At 36.7% G+C, this 23,128-nt stretch overlaps 1 protein-coding gene across 3 annotated transcripts in view; it reads right to left on the bottom strand.

The window, feature by feature from the left end:
* Positions 1-953: 953 nt before the first annotated feature.
* RAB3GAP2 (RAB3 GTPase activating non-catalytic protein subunit 2) overlaps positions 954-23,128 on the bottom strand; it is a 40,937-nt gene continuing 18,762 nt past the window's right edge. For all 3 annotated transcript variants that reach the window (XM_052665608.1, XM_052666394.1, XM_052664770.1), the window contains exons 13-35: positions 22,279-22,418; positions 21,113-21,329; positions 20,659-20,802; positions 20,352-20,434; positions 19,757-19,821; positions 19,298-19,388; positions 17,131-17,258; positions 16,135-16,348; positions 14,536-14,633; positions 13,409-13,514; positions 12,223-12,383; positions 10,571-10,787; positions 10,045-10,218; positions 9,804-9,910; positions 8,747-8,813; positions 8,136-8,206; positions 6,384-6,419; positions 5,788-5,862; positions 5,334-5,552; positions 3,496-3,585; positions 3,200-3,415; positions 2,544-2,702; positions 954-2,005 (exon numbers count right to left, since the gene is read on the bottom strand). In XM_052665608.1, the coding sequence (XP_052521568.1) occupies positions 1,859-2,005; positions 2,544-2,702; positions 3,200-3,415; positions 3,496-3,585; positions 5,334-5,552; positions 5,788-5,862; positions 6,384-6,419; positions 8,136-8,206; positions 8,747-8,813; positions 9,804-9,910; positions 10,045-10,218; positions 10,571-10,787; positions 12,223-12,383; positions 13,409-13,514; positions 14,536-14,633; positions 16,135-16,348; positions 17,131-17,258; positions 19,298-19,388; positions 19,757-19,821; positions 20,352-20,434; positions 20,659-20,802; positions 21,113-21,329; positions 22,279-22,418 (3,025 nt within the window). In that variant the 3' untranslated portion in view covers positions 954-1,858. The remainder of the gene's footprint in view (positions 2,006-2,543; positions 2,703-3,199; positions 3,416-3,495; positions 3,586-5,333; positions 5,553-5,787; positions 5,863-6,383; positions 6,420-8,135; positions 8,207-8,746; positions 8,814-9,803; positions 9,911-10,044; positions 10,219-10,570; positions 10,788-12,222; positions 12,384-13,408; positions 13,515-14,535; positions 14,634-16,134; positions 16,349-17,130; positions 17,259-19,297; positions 19,389-19,756; positions 19,822-20,351; positions 20,435-20,658; positions 20,803-21,112; positions 21,330-22,278; positions 22,419-23,128) is intronic.

Genomic DNA, 23,128 nt, shown 5'->3' on the forward strand with positions numbered 1-23,128 from the left:
ACTGTTCATATGGGCAGGAGGCAGGTTTGCAGAGTCCAAAGAAACAGTCCTTCAGGGCGTCTCCTCTTAGAAACAAAACAAAAAGGAATGGGCACCACTAAGAAGGAAAAAACACACAATGAAACCTCCTCAAATTTTATTTAATCAATTTACACAAATCCACAGCAAATTAGACACAAAATAGCACTATATACAGAATATTACTTACAATACATTACAGATTTGATTGGTGTAGAGTGTCAGCTCTGGCATGATATTTAGTTACAGTGAGGTCCTTTACACAACTGTACCAGGATACAGGAATGTAATGCAACTAAGAAATGTTTTTGTTTTTCCTCAGGCTTCAGGACTGATTCTCTGGCCTGTCTGTTTCTGCAGAGGGCTGAAGTTCTGCCAGGCAAGGTAGTACAGGCACTGCCCAGTCTTGCCTTCTTGTATTCTTCCCCTACACCTGTTTCAATTTCTACACTCCCTTCCATAACCAAACCTGAAACTCTTCTTTAGTCACACAACCTCATACCCTTATAGGAAGTCAAACACTGAATCAAACCTTCTCAGAAAGCCTTCATCATCTACATTAAAGTGCAGAGATCAGCAATTGGGGATGCTGAACAGCTGACAGTCTTACAGAACTAGCCACCTACAGAGCCGTTTCCAGGGGAGTCTAACCTAAGATGACAGCAGCACATACATCAGAAAGGTAAGACCAAATTCTGTCTGTAACAGTGCAGTATGCTATGAATGTTTCTTGCAGGTTACAAGATGGAGTAATTTCAACTGACTTCAAGACAAAACAGCTTACAACAACACTATTTTCCTTTCCTGGCTCTCCTTTAGGTAGAAGGAAAACTACTAATGATGTAAGATAATCATTTCTAACACCACTGCAGTAGTGAAGATATTCACTACATGACTCCCTGCAGGTACTGTCCTATGTAATGGTTTTGTTGTGGTTTTGTTTTTTTTTTTAAGGCTAAGGTATTCAGAAGTAAAGATCTTGAGTGAAGTTGGACAACTATTGAAGCAGGTTTTGACTACGAGTTAACATGTGCAGAGTCTTAGAGCATACTACATCTTCTACAGTGGTAAAACAGGGAACAACCTTACAGTACATACAGACCTACATAAACTCGGCAGAGCTCAATAATAAAGGACAGGGACGTGAAACCAGTTTTAGCTGAAGCCCAGCACGCCCCAGAGACAATGCTGACTAAAACTGGATGAACATGGGTCCATATTAGTGTCTGGGGATGTGGTTCTCCCTTCCAAGCTGATTCTAACATGGGCTCTTCTCCCTTTGTGTAAGGCCTTGGCGCGTTCCATTCTATTTCTAGTGCAGCTATTGTCGTCTGTGTGCAGGTAGCAGACAGGAGCCCAACACCAATTCTAGCTTCTGGAAATGCAACATTGGCATTACAGGATAACTTAAAAGACTGAAGCGTTTCCTCAGGTTTAACTCTACAGCTTCTTCTGATAAATGATACGTGGAACATTGTAACCGCAGCAGTTACTGCTAGCATGAAATACAAAAATATCACAGGATGTGATCTTGTCAATTGACTAAAACTGCTGTCAAATATACCCAATTCAGACTACTGCAAGAAGCGCTCAAGTCAAATAAATAACTAAGCAGTTCAAATACTGACAAGTAGTGTACTAGAAACTAAACATCTCTGTACTAGTGCAGAATTTAAAATACACTCCAATTTAAAATTACCTTCTGGAATTGTGGGGTGGGGAACATTGTTCTTTTTGTTTAACAAAAGCCACACGAAAGTTTCTTTCTGTAAATGTCAGCCTTGTTGGGTAAAATCATGCATTGTAGCACTATGTAGCAGAACTGTTCTAATGGAGAATGTCATGATGAGATTGCTTCTACGGCCTCTATCAGATTCAAAGCCAGGCTATACTGCCCGTGATTCTCTGGTAAGTGCTCTATTACTCTGTTAACCAGTTTAGCTGTTGTAGCAATTGGCACTTGCACATTTTGAAGTTCCTGGGGGTCCTATATAAAAGAACAAACACAGCATTAGAGCATTCTTTGCAGATGAGCTTCTGCACATATGCCCTCCTCATCTTACATAACAAAATTGCTATTTGGGAATTAAGCAGATGCTTGGACCCAGAAGTGTAATTGTACTACTGGTTATTTTGCCCTTCAGACTCTTCTTAACTGAATCTTCACTGCTAATCAATATTCTCAATCAAATTTATTCATGCAATCTGGAAAACATCACATCTGAATCCTGGATAAACAGAAGCACTGATTTCTGAATATTGCCATTAGAAAAGATTGCCAATAGTTTTTTTTTTAATTGAGCACAAATCATTTTGCCAGAACTTCAGGAGAAAGTATAACCCCCATAACAGAACAGTCACTCCTTCATTCCTCATGAAAGAGAACTGGCACCAGGAAAAATGAGAACTAGGTTCTTGCTTCCATTAGCAAGAAAGCTCAATTCAGATGTAATCTACATCTAAGTAAATAGAATCTTCTGTAAATCAACCTCTGATTCTGTTTTCCTAAATCATGCTTAACTTACCATAGCTTTAAGCCAAGTACAAAGTGTTGGAGGAAGTCTAGCAAAGAGTTCCATTCCCTCCTTTGTCTGTATCTGAAGTAAAGCAAAGGCCAGTCTCTGTCCAGCCAGTATAAGCAGCTGCGATGCAAGTACTTCTTTGTCAGACACCTGAAGAAAGGCCTGAAAATGGAAACACAGAACTAGATATTATTTTGAGCATGACACAGATCACCCTGAAATGCTGAATCACAGGAAGCTTCTAGTTACTATAAGGAAAAATGGCTTTGAGACTCGTGTTACTTGGTTCTCTAAACAAAACATTTAAAAGCTTCTGAACAGTGGAAGAGAAAACAAAGCAGGACAATTACTCTGTATTTAGAAGCAAGACATACTCCTGAAATGTTAACTGCAGTATCATAAAAAGGGCTGTACCAGTTTAGACCAGTCTAGCTCCCCATTATTATGTTTCCACCAGTTGGTATCTGCTAGGAAAGTGAAGATGACCCACCTCTAAAGAGAAATTATTTTTCCAATTTCTGATTTTTCATTGTGAGGATTTTCTGAGTATAGCAATACTTGCCTAACCCTTCTAGACATCTTCAGTAAGTGAAAATGTAACCTCAGCAGAATACCTGACAATGTCATATTGTTATAAAGTTATTAAAAGGGGTTATTACCTCTTCGCCGAGATGATCCATCCCATAACTGTACAATTCACAGACGTAATGCATTTTGACCACATCCTCAGAGATTTGAAGATACTGAGCCAAATCCACAGCCAAAGTTGGCCAATTTCTTGCCTTTTCAAAGGGAAACAATTCCTCTTCTGAGGCTTCTTTGGCCTTTTGTGAACATAGCATTTGAACTGCTGCACTCACAACTTTGAGCAAGAACTTGAAAGCAAAAATTAAAAGTTACTTCAGTATTATTTGAAATTTTAGAATTGTAGGAATTCTCAATAACTTACACCTACCTGTTGTCGTACAGATAACACGTTTGGATCCATATCCCCACTAGGTAACAGCTGAATTGAAGTAAGGTCTTTGAAAAATGCATTTTTACCCTAAAATTGAGAACCAAAGCCGATCAGACATACAGTTGAAGTAATCCACGCTGATCCAATTTTAAGAAGCCTCAATTTTTTTTACATTTAAATTGTACTACACCTCCTATATCTCTCTGAGAATTAAAATGGATATTTTAAGTCACAACTATGAAACAGAATATTTGCTCAGGCGGTCACAATCTATCAAGGATTTGCTTTCAAACTTAACCTAATTTAGTAGGCAAGTGTTTGTACCTGCTATAATACCAGCTGGAGCTAAAGCCTGGATGTATTTCCTACTCCCTTATCCTTCAAGAAAGCATGATATATAGGAAGAAATGCTAACTATCTTATACAAAAAATGCATTTTAAGTATTACTTAGTAATATAGTTAACTCCACTGAAAAGGTCTCCTGGACTACACATTCACCAAATGTAAGGTAAACTGCAAAATGATGGCATGTGGGAGCCCTTGTTTCAGCCCAATGCCACCTATGGCAGTGGCACAATTGATGCAGAGCACCACTGGCAGCCCTGCTCTGTACTAACACAGGGAAACAAAAGAAGTGTTGAAAGATAAAATCTTTGTAATATTTTCCTTACGTACTGGGGCCCTTCTCCAGACTGAAGAGAACAGCCAAGAGAAACACCAAATAGGACTGCACATTACTCCTGAAATCATGTACAAATGTATTACTAGTATTGGAATGGTGCAGCTTACAAATGTCTAAATTTAGACAGTGAGTTGCTTTTCAGAAACAAGGTGATAAATGGTCTTTGAAACTCTTAAGCACTTCTTTTCAGACACCAAGAAAGAAGATGGCTGAGAATTACAGTTGTATGCATAAGCACAAAGGTACAGGAACAACCTTCAATTATATTATTGAGAAGCAACATGCAGTCGTAAATGGCATGAGATAATATGCTTGCTGCTAATAGATAAGCATATATAAAAGGTATAAAAACAACAGAATGTGATATATGGTAAAATGCTAAAATCAGATATAACTGCTCCATCAGAGCATGCATACAGACAAGGACCTACCACAAACTGCCACATTCTGCATTCAGAAAAACACAATCCATCATTAAGAAGAAATCTTCAGCACAATGCTTTGTAGATCTCAATCTTTTTCTCCTCAGCAGGAATTAGATGGTAGCCCACAGCAGTATTCTAATTTTTAATTTAATTTTTTTTTTTTAATTATATTGTTTAGGAGGAAGAAAGCTCAGCGTATGGTACATTCTTTATATCTAAGTCAACATATGTCTGGTTGGATATACACTGCATTTTAAAATGTAGTGAGTCTTTTTTCCTCAGTGGTTTAAAGGTATTTAAATGACAAACAATTTATTCTCTTCAAGGTCAGAATTCCAGAACACTCATCAGCAAGAATGGATACATCAGCAACACTAACAGAACATTTCTGAACTTAACTATGTTTTTCTCTAATCTGGCACTTCTCAAAGCAACTAGGAAAACCTGTCAACCAGTCGTTTTATCATGCAGTATTTCCAGGCCAACTAATGATTAAGGAGTGGATTTTCATGCAGATGAGGCCACTACAAATCTTTTATTCAAAGAACAACACCAAATTCCTATGGCAGCCTGAATTCTGGCGACAGCTTCTTTAACACCACAGTGGGCTGTTCTCTTAAAACCACACACAAACAGTTTGAAGAGTAGAAGGCAGCATGCATTATAGATACCAAGAGGAAGGGCAGCAGTAATGAAATGTATGCACATCAGCATTCGGAAGACTTACCTTGCTATCAAACAGCGACAGAGGCTTCACACTCTTCAGAGAAAACCTCATGATGGCATACAAGACAGTACATAACACAAACTGGTGCTCAACAAGTGGGTAGTGAATGCGTTTCTGCTCAAGTGCCAGCTCTACTATCGATACCGGCCCTTCCACAGACATCCAGGCATCCTCAGTGTCCAGGACAGGAGCTTGCATCTCATCACTACTCACGTCAGCCTAGCAGATGAACGTAAGAAAGCTGTCACACACAAGATGTGATCTGTATTGGCCTTCTACACAAAAAACACATCTTTATTCAGAAACTCTCTGCAACGAAATTAAAAAATGAAGAAGAGAATTTCGTATTTTCTAGATGAGATTGTTAACATTTGTCTGAATTATGCAGAAATTAGGATAAGCATATGCCTTAATTAAATTAGTTTACAGAAAAAAATAAAAATGAAAATCTTACCTCTAGCAACGTTTGCAGAAGATCTGAGCAGCAGCCAAGGAAAGCTGTCGTGGCTGTGTCACTCATACCCACATCCTGTTAACAATATTAAATTTGATTTGTTTCAGACAGAATTCAAGCAGGCTTTTATTAGCTATATATATATATATATATCTCTCTCTCTCTGAGAAAACAGGTGTTGATATAACAAACACATTGTTAAGCCTATTATATATTTTAAGCTAAATAAACATTCATTTAAGCATAAAGATTTAGAAGTAACAGGAAAAAAAAGTAGAAAATAAGCTTTCCATTATCTTGAAAAATAAATGTAAAGCTCAATTGCATATTTAAAATATTGCATTTCCACAGAAGATAGAACAGCTCAAGTAATCACATCCAGTACGTTTCATTTGCTGAGCTTATCAATTGCCTTGCAAGAGTTTAAAACAACAAAGTTATACATGAAAAAATGAATGAAAAATAACAGCAATTTGTCACATGACCTCAAGTTTCAAAACTTTCACACTTCAAAAACAAGCCATAAGCTAATATTAAAATAAAAGAGGATTTTCTTGTTAAATTTCTCCTCATGCGAGACAGAAGCAGTTACTTGCCCTTCTGCATAATCTGTCCTTGGGAGCTTTTCCAACCTGTTTAAAGAAAATTCCATGTTTCAGTACATGAAATCATCATTATTATTATAGAGCATCTGTTATCTTGCAAATATTCTATTACTTAGAATATTCCTAATATTAAAAAGTTCATTACAGCTACATGATGCAACACACTGCATTGCTTTCTTTAAATATATATATAAATAAATATATGTATATGAAGAATGATGAATTAAATACTGGTGCCAGTGATGTATGATAGACATACCATAGGTGGCAGAAACAAACACCACCAATGCCAACATTTAGTTCATCATTCTTAATGTCTAGAATTAAGGCCCACAGGTTCTTTCAAATCTTAAATCTGGTTAAGAAATTCCCAGTGATTTCTATAATACAGAATATTGTGTGTGATATTATAAGGAAACATGAAGAATAAGGGAGAAAAAAAGGGAAAGCTCCAGAATATTCATTGGGATAGATGGAAAAGATATTATTACAACATGGTTTTCATGCTTTGCCCATGTAAATTCTTCAGAAAAAGCCCCTCACAAGTCATTCCTGTTCGGAAATGTTACTACAATGCCACTTAGGTTCCACTTCTGCAAGTAGCACCACATTTTGCATGCAATGAATCACATATCAGTGGAAGCTTTCTTCAACAAGCAGAAATAAAATTCCTATGCATCTTGGCAGAGTCTAAATGCCTGAAGTGAGATACCAGGATCCTGAGCCACTGTGGCCCATTGCGCTGATTCAACACCTGAACTGAAAACAACTTTCAGCTGTTGCTGTTGGGACTGATTAAACACCTGTGTGTGGCGACTGTAGGTGGAAATAATGGTGATGGGTGTACATAAAGGCATGCAGAAAAACTGGAAGAAACATCTTTTTTCTGCTTCTGCAGAAGAAGCATCTACCACAGATACACACAACTAATAAGGCTATTTGCTGGAAGAAATGAGGAAGATGGCATGTTCCAATTCATACACAGTTCAGCCAAAAGGTAAAGCAGAAAATCAGAGGAGCATAGGAAGAGGAAAAAAAAAGACAAGATAGAAAATTATTGGGTGTGTTTTGTGTTTTGGTTGGTTTTGTTGTTTTTAAAATCACTGTCAACATCTGGACTTCTATCTTGTAGATAGCTGTCTACCAATCAGCAGGTATGCTGCATATTGCAAGCACTAAATTTAGCAGGGATAAAGTACTGATAAAACTCATGGCAAACAAGCTACAAACCAGAGGGTGATTCAGCAATGTAGTATGAGTTTAAAATGCTCAACAGTACTCACAAAACGTTCTGCATTCTGCAGAGCTCATATATCTCCAACATTTGGAAGAGCTGCAGCTTGCAGAACCCGAGAAGTTTCTTGTCAACAACTTACCAGGAAAGAGGCCCAGAAAAAATACTTACTTTGTTAAGTGAAAGCTTTATGTACAAATACATACATGCACACAAAGATAACTTCAAATGTTTTATTCAGTAATTACAAGATAATGCTGCATATAAGGCTTCAGTACATCAGCCAGACTCCGTTACTGCTTAAAGCAATACTCAGTTGATCATTCCAAGGAACAATTGAATATTCTAAGATATGCATTCCTTCCTCAGAATCCAAAAATTACCCACACAATACACCTAACAAGCAGGAGATTTTTTGACCTTTACATTAAAAGATATCCCACTTTTTAATTTAAATCCACAGCATATAAACACTAGCCTCAAAACTACTATCATAATGCTACACTCACCTTGTCCATTAGATACGTAGCAGAAGAAAGCCTCTTTACTATGAATGTATTCCACATCATCAGAGCAATACCTACAACAATCACAAACTTGTGAACTCCATGTGAATGCAGGAGAGATTTTAGGCAATACAAGTACAGACTGAAAAGCCATGGGCCAAAGTTCTTGTAACACTGGGGATTTTAAAATTAGATGGTGAACGAAACAAGAAGGAATTGTCAGTTATTCTCACTGCTTTATAGCTGGACTTCAGATGTCCTGGAGCAGACTTTCTTGGCGATCAAACATTCAGAAGTGCATTCATGAGTAAGAAATGCACGAATTGTAATTGACTACAAGGACTATGTGCTAGAATTTTAAATGCACATAAAATAATTAAACACTTTTTCTTAAGCAGCTTTTAGTTTAATATTAGCTTCATGTAACCAACATATATCCATGTTTCTGATGGAAACTCTTAGCACATGAAAAATATGAGCAAGAAGTTTATTTGGGGTCAAGGCTGCTGACAAAACAGCCACTGCTATCAACTACATGTATTTACACTTGTCTGTAGACAAAACTGTCCATTTGCAGTTTCAAAGATCATTTTTATTAACAGCTTCATACTTACCATGCTGAACGTGAGCATTAATGATGCATCGAAGATGATCTATAGACCTAATAAGAAAGCATGCTTCCTTATGTAAAACAAAAAAAGTAAAAGAACAAGTTAATATTATTCATTATGCAAAACTTGTTTTAAATGTAAGCTATTGATTGCTAAGACACCCAGGTCTATTATAAAGCTCTTCATTTTTGACAGCTGTAGAACTTGTTCTGAGGTTTTGCAGTCTTCTCTCCTGCTACCTGACATACCTATATCCATAAACACACTGTCATTCACACCAGGGTTTTGTCAACAGTATGTACCACTAACTTACTCACTGCTGAAAGATATCCCCACTGAATAATAACAATCCACTTTCTTATATACAAAATCCATTTGAGCTAGAAAGATTAATTTTCACTTTCATTATGGTAGAGTAAGCTCTTAAAATTCTCCAATGAACCTTTTTTCCTATAGCAAGATGTTGCATTGCACAGATACAAGCAGTGCTGATTGCATTTTTCATATCATCTGAAAATTCTGATAGCATTACAATTCTGAACAACATTCTCCATTTGCTTATAGGGAACCCATGGAAAACAGCAATTCCATGTTTGCTTTTTTTCCCCTAACAATTATCCCCAACAGTGGCAAAATGAAGAAAATCTAAAAGCATTCAAGAAATCTCTTCCCTCTTTAAACTGAATGGATTCCAGTCTAAAAAGCATTCTATGATCTATTTAGACAAAACATTCATCACTCCTATGCAGTAATGATTTTTTTTTAAGCTACAAAATACTGATGGAACACTTCATGCTGCTTATTTCAAACTCCTGAGAATCTGACAGCTTAAAAGCACACTGTCCTGTCTTTGTGTGGTACCATTCAACCCTTGAACTCAATTTAATTTACACTTTCCCTCTATAGCAGTAAGATTGTAACCAGCATGCTATCAAATAGTGTCTTCTGAAGAATTTTATCAACTAAGTGGATAACTTGTGGATAACTTGTGGATAACTTGTGGAAGTGCTTTTAGAGAGTTATTCTTAACCACTGTTCCCTGCAAATGAAGTGCTTTTACCTCTGGATCCTTATTCCATTGCACTACATACTCCCAACAGCAGTGTGCATGGAGCACATCCACTTCAAGACTGCATGGAAACTGCTGATATGCAAGTTGCAGCAGCTCTAGGAAAAAGAAAAATATCAGAAGTTACAAGACAGGCCTCTTCTCATAATTTCTGCTATTTCACAACAGTAGCAAAGGCAGCTCTGAAAGGAGTCAAAATTAAAAAAAAAAACACCTCACGTTATTTTCTTACCTAGGATTGTTTCCAAGTCTTCATCTATTTCTGGTTCCTCAAGAAAGATATTTGTATGCATTTCTTCAGATTCTTCAGTATTATCCGTATTGTTCCTGTGCTGTGCCAAGTTCAGTACAAGAGGATTGAAGCCTTGCTTAAAAACCCACTTTGCTACAGTGTCAGCAATACCTCCTGGAACAGTGAAACAACAAAGAAGTCTTGAAATACAGTCAGTGTACATCCCAGAAGATTTAAAGTTCAAAACTGGAGAACAGAAAAGAAATGCTATTAACTAATATCATTAATTATATTAAGTTGATGTTGCCAATCAAAAATGTATTAACCAGCTGACTTAAGTTTACAATGCAGTCTTTATGGTAATGCCTTTTATCAGTTTGATACATGGTTTGCTTTGTTTTTAAGCTAAGAAAAGTAAACAGCAGAACAATTTCCAGTATAGTTTCCATTCCATGAAGTAGGTAAGGAAGGCTCAGAACTGCATTACAAAGACAATCAATCATCCTTCCAAGAGAAAAAAACATACCTTTTCCACCTTCCAGCAATTTCTTTACAGAAAGCCTACCCAAAGGCTCACTCTGTAGAGATGAAACTCTTATTGTCTTCTTGCTCACTTTGCTGTGCAGCAGTGTCTGAAGTATCAGACAGTCCTCTAACTGTTTCAGCAGGAGCTTCCAATATTCAGCATCAAGGGAAAGTGCTTCCCAGGATTCCGTGTCTGAACCTACAACTATTTGGGAAAACTAACACAACATATTAACTGTTTCGTGTCTGTTCACTTTAAGTAGCACAGATCTCTTTAAGAAAATGCACAATATTAAAATTGAAAGCTGTATCTTACGAGATACTCTACTTAAAATTAGATAGCTCAAGATACACAGATTACCTATTATGGAAAGGTAAGTTAACATCCCACACTGCTCACAAGACACACAGATTCTTAAATAAAAGCATGAAGAAACAAAAGGACCTGAAAGGTCATCTTATTGCCCTATTTAAATTTTGTATTTGGTTGAAAAAAGAATTAATTAAATCTTTTTGATGAGATTCTAAGTCCTCCAATACACACACAATATTTCATTCCTTCCATATATGATTATTTCACCTACATCTCTATTTCCCACCATATGAAAGAAAGTATTTCTGTTTTGCAGACCCAGAAGAATTGGACCATACAGTATCAGAGCTCTGTGCACTATTTTGATATTCTCATGTTAATCAGCAAATACTTTAATAGGAACACCAGGAATTTTTCCAGTAGGGTGCAGATCCCACTTTTAGCTTATTGCACTAAAACAACAAACTCTAAAGTTTCTCAGATGCCTGGTCATTAGCAGTTTGAGGCTGTAAGCCAAAGCGTGGTAGAAAAAAAAGGAATAGAAGATAAATGGTTGTATGGAAGGGAAATTCTGTGACTGTTTCTTTTAAGAGCAAAATAGTAAAAAAAAAGTAGCAAAGGAGAGAGTGTATGGGTAAAGCATAATATGTTACAATGTACCACTGTTCCTATTTGGGCAACACTGGAAATTTTAACCTACAGAATTGGATTGGTTAAGATGAAGGGAGAGAGTTACTACAACACTTCCCAGCAACCTAGGTACAACCTATAAAGCAACCTATTCACAAGTTTAAACATCACCTAAACTCTACCTAATCTTTCAAAACAAGCAGTAAAACTCACACATTTAGTGCTACTGCAAAATGGAAGAAGTATTTTCATTCTTAATGGCAACGCTGCATGCAGTTTCATAGTGATAACAAGTCTGTAAACACAGATCCTTACTGCAAAAAAAACCAAAACAAACCTCACACCTTAAAGGAGGTATAATAGTAAAGGCTAAGAATATTCAGCAGTATATTAAAAATGCAGCTGTGAGCTTCTTAAATTTGTCTGAGAGCTGTACAGGATTTGTCAGTATTATTTGACAGCAAGAGAGAAGTTGGCAGTACAGTTCCCATATAGTACGCATAGCAAACACTTCTGATATATCATTCATTTACCTCAGCATAGTACTATTCAAATACAAACACTGATTTTCAGGCTTGCAGGAGGGAATGCTTGCACCCATGTTAGAATGATAAGTGAACGTTGTAGGTGTTACTCCATGACAAAGACAGCAATCTGCACGAAACCTACACAGTGAATACAACCGGAGGGAGAAGTACACGATGACTGACCTTCTTCTCTGTCACACTGTCAATTATCTGTGCAGTAACTGAATGTCCAACGTAAGCAGATAGTAAGGCAGCTGCATTATTTTCAGACTGAATACAAGCTGTTCGCATCTGCTGCCACCAGGGGGAAACAGACTGGGTGTCCCAGGACTCGTCAATAGCAACTGTGGAGACCAGGGGAGCAAGAAAACTCATGCTGGGTCATGAGGTGTTAGAACTAATAGAAGCAGTAACCCTGAAAACAGCACTTACTGATACGCCATACATTAGGAGCAATTTCCAATTAGTCTAAATTACCTTTTTTTGTTCTTTTTTAAGATATGTAACATATTTCTTAGATTACAACTCTAATTATTTTAACAAAAGCAGAATGTGAATTCCTCCTTCTCCAAGATTAACTCATAGAAAGCAGGCAACAGGTTAAATCACTCGGGAGTAAAACCTGCTGCACTCACTAGACTTAAGGAATATTATAATACAATGCTTCACAACACAACTAGCTTCCATGTGATTTTATGATTCCCCATGTACTCAATGTGCTCAACCTGGTTCTCTTCATGTTCAGCAGAATTAAATTGTTCAGACAACAGCAACAGCTTATTCATGCTTCCAGTTTCAATGATGTCCTATGGTGAAATGGACATAAGGGAACTTGATGCTAACATACCCATAGCAGCTCTCAATGAGCTAGGAGAATCAGTAATTGTTTATTATACAACTTATCCAAAATAATGCAAAGTTGACCTCACAGATCACCCCTCAAACTACGGAGATGTTCAATGAACAAATGCATCTAAAATAACAATTGTGTTGGTCTCAACACAAGTTAATGCAACTCAAAGGATTTCTGAGCACCCAGCACACAAAAGAGGGGCACAAATCCATACACTGCAGAAACAGAGGAAAAGTATCAGAACAGCCACTTTCTGATGCCAAATAGTAGCTGCATCCACTTAGAGCTGAATGAAACTGCAAGGAACCAAGCATGCTTTTAAATGTAACAGTCCTCAGACTTCAACTATATTACTGAGGTAGTTGCTACAGAATTTGTCAGCATGAAACACTGAATCCTGTTAGATTTTTTTTGGAGAGGACAAAAACCTCCTCAAAATATTATAGACTCAAATTACTGACAATTTGAAATTAATTGGCATTAGTTGTGCTTAAAAATTCCAAATGCACATTTCACCTTTCATCTTGCTCAGAAGTGACAGCATAGTGTGAAGGCAACTAGTAGAATCTGGTTTCTCAAGAATATCTTTTTCTCTGGAAAGCCATAAGTTCAGAAGGAGTGACTAGAAAAAGAAACACAAAATTTAAACAACAGAACAAAGGTTTTTTATACCACAATATACCTAATGCAAACACTTTCTTGTGCAAGTTCTGTGTACAGAAAGTTAAAAATGTATTGAGCAAATCAGTATCTTAAGGACTTTAAAGGAAGTAATACAATTACAGGGAAGGTTTAGGTTAAATACTAGGAGGAAGTTTTTCCACACAGAGGGTGGTGACGCACTGGAACAGGTTGCCCAAGGAGGCTGTGGATGCCCCATCCCTGCAGGCATTCAAGGCCAGGCTGGATGTGGCTCTGGGCAGCCTGGTCTGGTGGTTGGTGACCCTGCACATAGCAGAGGTGTTGAAAGTAGGTGATCATTGTGGTCCTTTTCAACCCAGGCCATTCCACAATTCTATGAATACAATTCATAGAATTAGATACATTGGAAAATACTCTTCTGAAGGCACAGACAGGTCACACAAGTATACAAGCAATCTTAACTTGGTAAAAATTACCACTTAATATTATAGCTGAAAATCTTAAAAGAGCTAGCTAATATTTAAACACGTATTTCAGTCATCAGGAAATATTAGAAAAGCAGTAAAAACAATAAAATGACAAACAGAAAGATGAAAGAAAGATGAGTGTCTCAACAGCACTAGTGATTCTGACAGATTTACTTTGATTTCTTTTTCTTTTTAAATTTCTTTGCTTGAAATGGGATTTGTAAAAAGTGTCTCTGTCACTGCAGTTAACCACTTAACTTTACTGTTGCTTCTCTCCGTAAAAGATAAATCTTAAGAAAATTCTAAAAGAACATCTGTAGGCCTCCAGACATCCTCACATTTTCTACTTTTTTTTGTTTGTTTTGTTTTGTTTTTTTCCTTTGACATCTTTTTAAGTTGCTTATATTTAAGCTTAGCACTTAAAAGATGAGTATGAGGACATGGAAAACAGTCCAAAAATAAACCACTCAATTTTCAATTCAGCATTTTGTTTTCAAAACCAGAAAGTTTTAAAGTGTGTAATAAATACCTTACCAACAAAATTTGAGGGCTAAAACCTGCTGATTCCAACGCATGGCACATTTCCTCTGTAGAGCTTTCTCCACACAAACACTTCCAGAAGAAAAAGCTGCCTGAAGTAAAATTCCATCAACATGATGAATGATATCGAGAGACATCACCTCTTCCTTAGAATTATAGGAAATACTACTTGCTGGTCAGGTCCCACTGACTGAATACAGAGGACTACTAAGCATTAAGCAGGACACTCTGACACATGGTGGAGAAGGTGGTTCATTACAAAGGACGTAAACATTCCTACCACACTACAGCATACACAAACGGATTTATAATAAAACAAAGGTTATTATACTGCCTGGGTTATACATTTATTTCAATTCAAAGAATGGCTTGAAGTGATGGACAAGTTTATCTGCTAAGTAACCCCTACCTGAATGGCAGAATGCTGCATCTCATACAGAAAACCAGAGACACTTCAACCAATTAAAAAAACAAAACAAATCCAGAACAAATTAATTGGATAATTCACTCTCAGTACTACAAAAGCTATGGGTATAAATTCCTCAGCACAACATTCATATTTCAGTTATTTTTGTTTTACTTAAAGCTGAATATTCTACTGATGATCTTCATTCAAAGGGGTGGGGAGAAGTACTTCTATCCCAGTTCGTAAACCCAAGTAAACCGTAACAGTAGAGAAAATGCAAGTTCACTTAAGTAGGTAAGTAACAGTTTTACAGACAAAACCACACAGACAAAAGCCAAGCTCTTCTGCTTCACTTTTCTATTCCAGTTTCCCTCAAAGTCTGACAACTAAGGCCAAAAGAAGCAGGGTACCACTAGGCAAACACCACATAACGCCTGTGCACAGAATTCCATTCTTGCATTAGGAATCCTGAAGTTGGTGGCCCTGCCTCTGGCAGGGGTGTTGGAACTTGATGACCCCTGAGGTCCCTCCCAACCCAAGCCAGTCTTTGATTCTATGATTCCCCAGAAAAGAAGTAATGTAGGAAGACAGAGCCTTTGAGACAGTTATTGAACAAAAGCCACTCAAGGCCAGCTCTGAACAAATCTGCAAACTAAAGGTGAGTCCAGACAGCAATCCCAACCCATAAACCAACATACAGCCCAGCCATGTTCAGGACCTGTATCACCAAAATTTCAGATCAACATTGCCAAAAACCTCCCCAGTTCCACCAAGGAGGGGTCTCTGTTCCCTAAAATTACTAGTTCTGTACTGCTCCTGGCCAGCTCCCATTTCTGAGGTCCCCTTCACTAACTCAACATTTGAGATGCAGTGACCAGCAAGGACATGAAATACTTTATAAGGTACCAGTGTCCAACTAAGTGCAGTTAATAGATAAATGGAGAGTGATAATGCTGCTTTAGGGTAAACATATCCACATATGTAATTAAATTGCATTAATATCCTTCTAGACAGAAGGACTTGTCCCATGCCTAAAGGTAAGAGCTTGGAGCTATTACTGTGAGAAACTTTGTTGATGTAGGCCAGCTTGTTACATGCCACCAGGTTAAGGTAAAATATGTATTTATAGCATCTTAGGATATAATTAGTCTTAAAGGTATTCTGACAAGCAGCTCAGTAGCTCTTACCTAAATTCACACATTCGTTGTCTTCCATATTTTTTACATTAATTGCATCCTTTTCACACTCTAAATACTCCAAGAACATTTTCACAGACAATACATCATCCTTCTCATCAGCAAACTGAACAGCAGTTTGGGCATTTTCTTTCTTGTACTTTTCCAGCAATGTTTGGAGCCTATGAAAATCTTTTTCTTCCAGCCGAAGCAGTTTAGCCAAGTCCTTGAAAGCAAAAACCCCAAAAATCCCATATCACAAGACTAATGCAATGTTTTACAAAAGGATGTTACAAACTTAACAATCAAAAAAACAAAAACAATCAAACAACAAACCAGAAAAGTCAAAATATTTCTGACATCAAAAATGCCTTAAAAGATTAAAATTACTGAATAATCACAAATTCAGTTATTCACATTGGCTAAAAGACCTCAGCTAACTTCATATTTAAGCTAATTCAATAAGAAACTGTATTTAGATCCTGCTAATGACATACAGGCATGTTTGCTGATGGATGACTTATCACCCATCTGTATAATTCCTTGAAAAGCACAAGCTTTATTTTAAATGATAACAAAAATAAGGCAAATTATGATGCGACCATAGAATTCTACTGAAATGCCTAAAAACTCACATAAGCAAGCATCAGGTCTTGTGATTTCTATCAGTTCTAAAATACCTCTGCAAAACTAAAGTTAAGAACACACTATGTATTCTGCATAAAGAGCTGATATCAGGGGATCCTGATTTTATTTTCACTTCTCTTTCAACTATACTTGACTGCCAAAGACTGCTAGGTATATTATTTGCTAAAAATTTGTACAGCAAATAGATAAAACATTTAAAATAGATAAAAAATATTTATAAACAAGTACTTCATTACAAACTTTAGCCTACAAAAATGGATAACTCATTTATCTGCTTATTTTCAAAAACCCTAAGAACATCTTTTCATGCTTAAATCATCACTCAATTCTACACGATAACTGAACTTTGAATTTACTCACATTATCTGAGGACACAGTGTCTTCTTGTATGCTTTGGGAATTCAGCTTGCTCACTATTTCATAGAGATGTAACAGCTTCAGCTTGTTTGCACAGAACTGCAGTAAGCCTTCATCCACACACTCGAGCTCTGAAGAAGAAAAAGAAATCTGTACCTTAATTTGAATATATGGCCTGACACACTTTACAACTGCACTGAAGTCCTGCTTTGGGGAATTACACTGAGGGGCTTACATCTCACCATAATCTTTTGATGCAGTGCTGCTTGCAATGATTATGTTTAGCTCATGGCAGAATAAAACAAGAGTTACTTTTATGGTAAGTATTAAAGAGAAAGATATCAGGCTCATTTTTAAAATGAAGGGTGTTGATAAAGCGGAACTGAGCAAACAGAAAATTGTCTTTCCCTGATTTGAAGTCAAACCACAAACTGCCAAAAAAATCCTTTTTTTTTTTTTTTTTTTTTTTTATAAAACCCTAAAAGTCGGACTGTAATCTTTTATTCGTGCTGCCGATATTTTAACTGCACATCCCTTACATCAGAAGAGAGTTTGATATTCAAAGATAATACATCATTTTGATCTCTTCAAGAAACTGCCTTTTCATTTCTTTCATCTTTTTAAGTCGTGGAAATCTAAGATCTCGTTGTTTCTGAACTTTGTCATTAAAGCAATCAGAATGCTTGCAGCTAACATCAACACAGCATGGAAAAAAAACTTATCTGTTGAAAACATTTAACACAGATCCTAATAAGATGTTTCTATACAGAAGGTATCTAAACATGGTTTTCTCCCCAAGAAGCTTAAACACTATTGCCACATTGCTGTTCAAAACCCTACAAACACACAAAGCTTGCTAGATTTGGACCTCTTCTTCACAGCCACAACATTCACACAGCCCAGCATGTTTCTTGTTATCTTTTACCTAGTCAACACAAATGGGAGATACGATACTACTCTTCTGAAAACAGAAGGCTAGAACGTGAGCCAACTTTGTTCTTCATTGTGACTGTGAGGAAATAATGTAACACATGACCATAAGAGATTAATGAGAAAAATACACACTGAAATAAACCACCGTAATTATATGGTTCTGTCAACCTCCCTTAGGTATATATATATTTTTCTAAGGACTTCTTACAGAACTGCCCATGGGAAACTCATTCTACTCACCACTTCAAGTGGACAAAACAAAAGATTCCCTCAAAGCCTCTAAACTATAAAAATGCATTGCTACATTTTCATTGAGGCGGGACCAGGGACATAGCCATTCTAATTGAAAAATGATTTATTCAGAATTTCCACACAGCAGTGGTGGGGATTTCTTGACTCATCTCCACCTACCAAGCTGAAATGAATCCACAGAAAATAAAAACAGAAAAACGTGCAAGCTTCTGCTGCTGAGAAGTCCCAGTACATGCAAAGGAAGTGGCAGGCACATGCTTCTCCACTTTATTCCTCACCTCAGTATACCCAGCTGTGCTTCCCAAAGGGGGGTTACCTCAAGCATAAGGAAGGCTCTCACCACTTGGAAAGATTCAAGTGTATCATTTCAAAGAGGAAAACTTCACAGACTTTCAGCAACTTTTTTTTTTGTGGTGGTGGGTTTTATTTCAATTGTTTTAAATGAAAAATGACAATTCCTGAGACTCTTGAGAGATTTCCAGCAAAACATGGAATAAAACATCAGTGAAGTTTACCAAGAGAAGATACCAGGCATCTGGCCAAAGCTCAGATCTTCAGTGATAAGGATTTTGTGCCATCAGTACATTAAAATTTACAGATCCAAAATACCATATCTTTACTGCCTTCCTAGTAAAGAGAGAAAAGCAAAAGCCTTCTACACAAATTCTGTGAAGCCTTCTTTCTGAAGGCAATTTTTTTTCTGGATGCAAGCACTCAGCCCAGTCACTTCATTTTTATTTTTAAATATAATCACAAGTTGTTAGGCACATGGCAAGTATAGCGAAGCATACTTGTTAGCAAGCTATCTGCTGTCTGTGCAGAAAAAAATAAATGTGAAGAAGCAACATTCTGTGATACCTAGCACCCAACCAAAGCAGATCTAATTTGGCCTCTCTGTGGAACAGAGCAGTTCTAGAATTGTCCTACAGCACTGCAGATGTGGTGGAAATGCCTCACTGTATTTGCAGAATAAATATCCACCTACCCTGTTTTTCTAAATTATCCATTAACGTCTGAGTGATGTTTGTGAGAGACGAAAGTGGCACGCGTTCACTTGTCAATATACTTTCCAGAGCCTGTTAAGCAGACATTCAAAAGAATTAAACATTTGCTTCACTTTACTGTTAAGGCATAAGGTAAGCCAACAACAGTACAACTTTGACAATGATTTACAGGTTTTTTTTTGGTCTTCACATATACCTGTGGCATAGTTTGATCCTATAACAAGGTCTGCTGGCCTGCTCTGCTTTTATTATTTCAGCTTTTACTGTGGAAGATACCTTCAGGAAGTCACAAGTCAAAGTAACAGCTCCATGATTTGCTTCAAGTAACTCTTGGAACAAGTGAGGTATTTTAAAACGTTTAAGAAAGATTTATCAAAACTAATAACACAACTTTTTTTTTTTTTTTTTAATGTTGAAGAACACTGGCATTAAATATTCACCTGTTTCTTTGTAGCAGGGTATTTAATATCAAGTATTAATTCCTTTGCTTCAGCTTCAATCAAGTCTGTGAACAAGGAAAATTACTACATTAATTCCTATTTTTCAAGTGAATTATGAAAAAAGCAAGTCAATTTGCACTGCAGCTGCGATGCACATTGGCTTATCCTACAGAATTTAAGATACTTTTAAAAAGCTGCCAAAAATAAGCTTGGTGAAAATAAAACAGCTCAGTGGCATCTCTTATTCCAAATCTATCTTTCATAAGAAAAGAATATTTTTTAAAGGAAGGAGGATACATTCATTGAAACACTGATCTCCATTACAGAGCAAAAATGTGTCGCAAAAGGCTCATGTTGAAAGCAAGCACTCAGAGTAGAGATTAATCAAGATTTAAAGGGCAGATAACACTCATACTGGATCCTTGTATGAGATAAATGTATTTCAGTAGTTTACAAAAAAAAATACAAGCCATTTCAGGATCATAATTTACAGCACACACAATTATCAAAACATCTGTTTCTACACTTACAGGACAACAAACAGAAGCACCACCTCATAACATACAGCTTGAAGAAATTATTTAAGAAGACCTACCTAGATCTGAGGTTTTAGCTTTGAGCAAAGCATTTAACTTCTTCACTAGATGCATATCTTTTGCTCGCTCACTCTTTTTATCACTGAAGAGAAATAATTTCATTTGTATGTGTTAATAAAATGGAAGTCTACTTGAATTATACGTCAGCTACTTAAAGGTAACACCACATTAACTATGTTAATGCACACAAACCAATAAGGCTATTACCAGAGAATCACTCAGTCTGAGAAGGGACACAAGAGTGGCTCTCTATAAATAGTTTCTAAAAACAGTAACTGAAATTTAGTTACACAGAGCAATCCTTACCTCAATGCAAAATGAAAAGGTACATGGACAGTCTTCACACTTCCAGAAACTGGATCAACAAGACATATCTGGTAAGTCTGGGGCTGCCATCCCTGACTGGTAACGTTGTTTAAACCCATTATTTTATAACCAGGATACAACAGTCTAAAAACAATTAAGAAATCATGGCATTTATAGGAAATAATAAAATCAGCATCCTTCGATGTTCACATTTAAAAAATTTTTGTTCAGTTCAGCAAAAGCTTAATATCTGCTGAATCAAGAAACTATACAGTGACAAAGCATGACAAAATCCCATTTATATATATATATTTATATATATGTACTAAGATATGTTCAGTATAAACACTGCTGGTAACACAATAAAAGCCTGCCAGTGCTTTTTACTTCTGCCACTGGTATATTCAGGTGCTGCAAAAGCACAGAAAGCATGCCACACGATAAAATTTCTTACCTACAATGCTTCCCCACATTGAAGGCCCCAACACGAGGCCCTTGCTGTGTGCTCCAGACTTCCAGAATTCCCCTCCTTGGAGCATAGATCACAAGGAACTGAGCCACTCTGCTTGGACACTGTGCATTTCCGAACGGAGAATAATCAATCTTCTCAGTCTCCCTCTCATGAAGGTCTTCTACAGTCTGTATCCAACCAACTTCTGCATCACGGTATCCTTTGTAAGAAAAAACAGATTCTTTAGTGTACAGAAATTTAGATGTGATTAAGATTTAAACTGCACATCTCTGGTCAGTAGCCAGACTCCTGCTAAAAACTAGGGTACACATTTAGAACCCATCAGGATTCCTCTCTGCTGCAGTGCTTTCAGAAGGAACAAGTTCTTCTAGGAGAAACCATAAGAAAATGAAACCCTTCAGGTCTGTAATTTCAACGTTGCAGTGATGGAAATGCTGCTCAGAAGATCCGCAGTAAGCACCCATATTTCTTATTTCAACACAACAAAAAAGAAGAGTTAGGGAAGAAAACGTATATTGTAATTAAGTAGAATGTAAGTTTGCATTCATATGTTTTAATTATTAAAATGCAATTTTTAGTAAATCAATAAAAATGTCCGTTTACTCTGAGTAATGCAAGTACCTTCTCCTACTACAAACTTCACAAGTGTTTAAGTAGGGATGCTCCTTGTTAAACTGTGTAATTGTTTTAGCAAGTATGAATGAGGATTTCAAACCACAAGCAAAATTTGAACATATAAAATGAGTCTATAACAAAATATATTATACTAAGTAGGTGGCAAAGTATTCACAACTCTATCAATGAGAAAACATAACATTTAACTCATTGAGTGTTATTTGCTTAAAAATCCAAAAACTACTTCACATTTCAACAGCCTCACTCAAATCCACAGCAGGGAAAGGCTGGTAAATACATGTCTGACAACCAAAAAAACCTTCAGACTCTGGCACTGCAATCTAGACAATACAAAGCTCTCAGTAATGATGAGAAATAGGTCCAGGAACATTAGAAAGCACCATACCATACCTACAAACTTCTAATATGAAGAGCAACTTAGATTATTGAAAAAGTCTCAGAATTGCAAGTCTGAAAATAAGAAGCCACACTATATTGAAACATTATTGCTATATTGACATACAATATCATACCTTTCCACATGCGAATTGCAAGTCCTCTTGTAACATCCAGTAAAATAACTCTTCCAAAATCATCTGTCACTGCTGCCAAAGTATTACATGGGGAAAGACATATTTTTTCACCATGACGACGGGAATCCGGAATTCCAAACCTAGAAATCAAACAGAAAATCACTAGATAGATTTTTCTTTCTTCAGAAATACTAAACAGTAATAGATTAGCTTTTTATTAAGGTACCAAAAAGATTTGGGTAAAACTAACAAATAATGATCAAGTTTTTGTGCTGTCTAGCAAGAGAAGCAGAATTATCTTGAAGGTCTGTTAATATCCTACTGAAAACCAGAATTCAGGAATTAAGATAAATAACTGCCTAGGGAAGCACTGTCAGACAAGGATCTCAGAGCAGTGGGTTACTCTACAAGCCCTCTTCATTCCAAGTAGTCTTGAACATACTTCAAGGAAAAAAACACACGAGAAAATCAACCAAATTTAGTCTCTTACCATCTGTCATGAAAAACATTGCGTTACAACCTGTTTTTCCCATTCTCCTCTCTCACTATCCTACAGGGAATCAGTGTACTTCCTAATTTTTCTGAGATGCTTTAAGTTATCATCAGTAGTAAGCACCTCACACGGTTTCTTTGAAGTACTTCAGTGATAAATTTCAGGTGATATTAACATATTTATACTGACATTGAACTATGCAAATTGTTCTTTCATATCAACGAGTTGAAAGAGATGAGTAATTTGCACAGAATGACAAACTAAAATGGAACAAAGCCTAAAACAAGTGATCTACAAACTACTATCACTGTTTAACACTGGGAAAAACACACAGGCTCATCAGTTCTACCTTTCAAA

The sequence above is a fragment of the Tympanuchus pallidicinctus genome, unplaced genomic scaffold (assembly GCF_026119805.1).
Source record: "Tympanuchus pallidicinctus isolate F22 unplaced genomic scaffold, pur_lepc_1.0 scaffold1, whole genome shotgun sequence".
Classification (NCBI taxonomy): Eukaryota; Metazoa; Chordata; class Aves; order Galliformes; family Phasianidae; genus Tympanuchus; species Tympanuchus pallidicinctus.